Source organism: Nansenia antarctica (genome assembly GCF_963989245.1).
Source record: "Nansenia antarctica genome assembly, chromosome: 4".
Classification (NCBI taxonomy): domain Eukaryota; kingdom Metazoa; phylum Chordata; class Actinopteri; order Argentiniformes; family Microstomatidae; genus Nansenia; species Nansenia antarctica.
The window spans coordinates 36,330,134-36,332,622 of NC_137689.1; the positions used below are offsets into that span (position 1 = coordinate 36,330,134).

Genomic DNA, 2,489 nt, shown 5'->3' on the forward strand with positions numbered 1-2,489 from the left:
CAGAACACAATGACAATACAGCAGCACATTGACATGCAAGTGACAAACTAGAATCTTGATCAAAAAAGTGTTAGCGTTAGTTCAACATTACTGGTCTTATCTGAGATAGTGCTGTATCACAGCTCCCTCTAGTGGCAGTAGTGGTCAGGGCAACATCAGGATTTGCTGCAAGAGCAAGTGACAATTGCCTTCAATTTGATGAAAGACAGTAGTACAGTTATAATGGCAAACACTGCAACTGTTAGTTGTTTTGGAATGTTAGCTTAATGATTGGTCAGGTTATTGGGGGAGAACCCCTGGCACTGGTTATATGACAGCCTCATCTTCTTCCTCCCCTCTCTGTGTGATCTAACAGATCTGTCTCCCTCACTCTCCTGTTCTCCTCCTTCTCTCCCCTTTCCCTTCCAACACACTACCTCACTGTTCCCTTCTACCTCTCTCTCTCTCTCTCTGTCTCTCTCTCTCTCACCACACTCCTCCCTTGCCATCTCTCTCTCTCTCTCTCTCCGCCCCCCTGTCAGAATGTGAGCGCCTCCCCCCGGGCCACGGCCCAGGACCTGGCGGGGTTCTGGGACCTGCTGCAGCTCAGCATCGAGGACATCAGCCTGAAGTTTGATGAGCTGTACCACCTCAAGTCCAGCGACTGGCAGCCGGCCGCCCTCTCTCCCCCCGAGCGGAAGGTACTGCCCACCCCTGCTGCCCAGTGCCCAGGCTGGGGTAGGAAAGCCGCCGAAACCGGCCTCTCCCCCCCCCCCCCCCACCTCCCCCTTCCAAATCTCCCCCAACCTCCCCCCCCCAACTCACCCTCCCCGTGTGGGGTGAACTAGTGAAGTGGCTTCCCACCCCAATGTAAAGGGGCCAGAGAGAAGCGACCTCGCCCTTTACACATGCATGGGAAAAAAAAGTGGATTCTCAAATAGGGCAGTTTGATGTTTCTATGCTTAACGCCCCGACTTTGACATGCATGGAGCGGTAACATAAGCGTTGGTTTTTGGGCGGAGCATGGCTAAGGAACGCACTGCTTTGTGGAATGTTCTCTGGCTCTCTCCATCTGATCTGTGTGGTGAGCGACTGGTTGGATGATTGGTGAGTCAATGGTGACTAGTGATTAGTTGAGCGATCGATTGAAAGTGTGTTTGTAGAGAGTTGGGTGGTTGTGACTCAGGTTGCCATTTCAACGCAATGATGGTACCTTCATCCATTCTCTTCTCTCTCTGACACCTGCTAACATGAACGTCCTCACAGGGGCGACTCACTTTGTCTCTAACTTCCATGTTATGTCTACATTGTACATAATCTGTCAACATGGACTTTATTATGGTGTCTTTATGTCTACCACTCTCCACGTTCTACAAAGCTACATTTGTAATAAGCATCACCGTAATCCAAAACACGTGTAAGTTGTGTGTCTGCCAATGTCCATACAAACACCTCTTTATAAAACTTTTTTTTTTTTACTGTCCCTCTCACTCTCTCATCTCTTCCTCCTTCTCCGACTCGTCTCTCTCTCTCGCCTCCGTCCTCCTCTGCCCCCTTGTGGTCGGTGTGGTCTGTTGCGGCGCCCCGCCCCGCAGCAGGAGGACGAGCAGCAGCAGCAGCCCCCTCCTCCTCCAGTGCCAAAGAAGCCCGGTAAAGGGAGGCCGGCCCTGGGCAGGGAGAAGAGCGCAGACTCCTCCTCCGCCTCCTCCTCCTCTGCGGCCTCGGCAGAGAAGCAGCGCCAGGAGGCTCAGCGTCAGGAGGCCCGCAAGAGGCTGCTGGCCGCCAAGAGAGCCGCCTCTGTCAGGCAGAACTCCGCCACGGAGAGCGCAGACAGCATCGAGATCTACGTCCCCGAGGCCCAGACCCGCCTCTGAGAGGGATGGGGGGGGATGGAGGGATGGGGCGGGGGGTGAAGATGGGAATAGAGGGGAACCTGCCTCTGAGGAGGGAGAAAAGAAGGAACCGTTTTTTTCTGAGATGTGATGGAGGGTGGGGATGGGGGGGAGGAGAGGATGGAGAGAGGACAGAGGCTCTCAGAGGGAGGGAGGGTGGGGGAGGGGGGGAGGAGAGGATGGAGAGAGGACAGGGTTAGGGTTAGGGGAGGGGGGATGGTAGTAGGCTGGTCCTGGTAGCAGCACTAATATATTAAATCCATAGAGAAGAAGAAAGAGAACTTTTTGGGGCGTATTACTATGGGAGAACCTCCAACCATGAACTTTGTTACAATTGTTACTACTCTTGATATTACAATAATTAAATTGCTATTGACGATGATATTATTATTATTATTATTATTATTATTATTATGATTATCATTATTAACTCCTAAAGAAAACTATATCAAGACTGTTTTAGATGTTCCTGTATCTTGGCGATAAGAGACCTTCTGATAAGCGGAGAGGAAGTACGCGTTTGTGCTTTCCGACAGCCCCCCCCCCTCCCGCCTTGGCCATCCTGTAGTTTGCACAACGCCACATTTAGGCCATCGCAAACACATACACTTACTCAGA

The 2,489-nt window shown here is 51.8% G+C and overlaps 1 protein-coding gene across 1 annotated transcript in view; it reads left to right on the forward strand.

Moving 5' to 3' along the window:
- Positions 1-1,853, forward strand: part of dlgap4b (discs, large homolog-associated protein 4b) — a gene marked incomplete at both ends in the record, with an annotated part of 149,587 nt that extends 147,734 nt beyond the window's left edge. Inside the window, 2 exons of the mRNA XM_080528253.1 lie at positions 522-680; positions 1,578-1,853. Coding sequence (XP_080384379.1) covers positions 522-680; positions 1,578-1,853 — 435 coding nt within the window. The remainder of the gene's footprint in view (positions 1-521; positions 681-1,577) is intronic.
- Between the last annotated feature and the right edge of the window lie 636 nt (positions 1,854-2,489).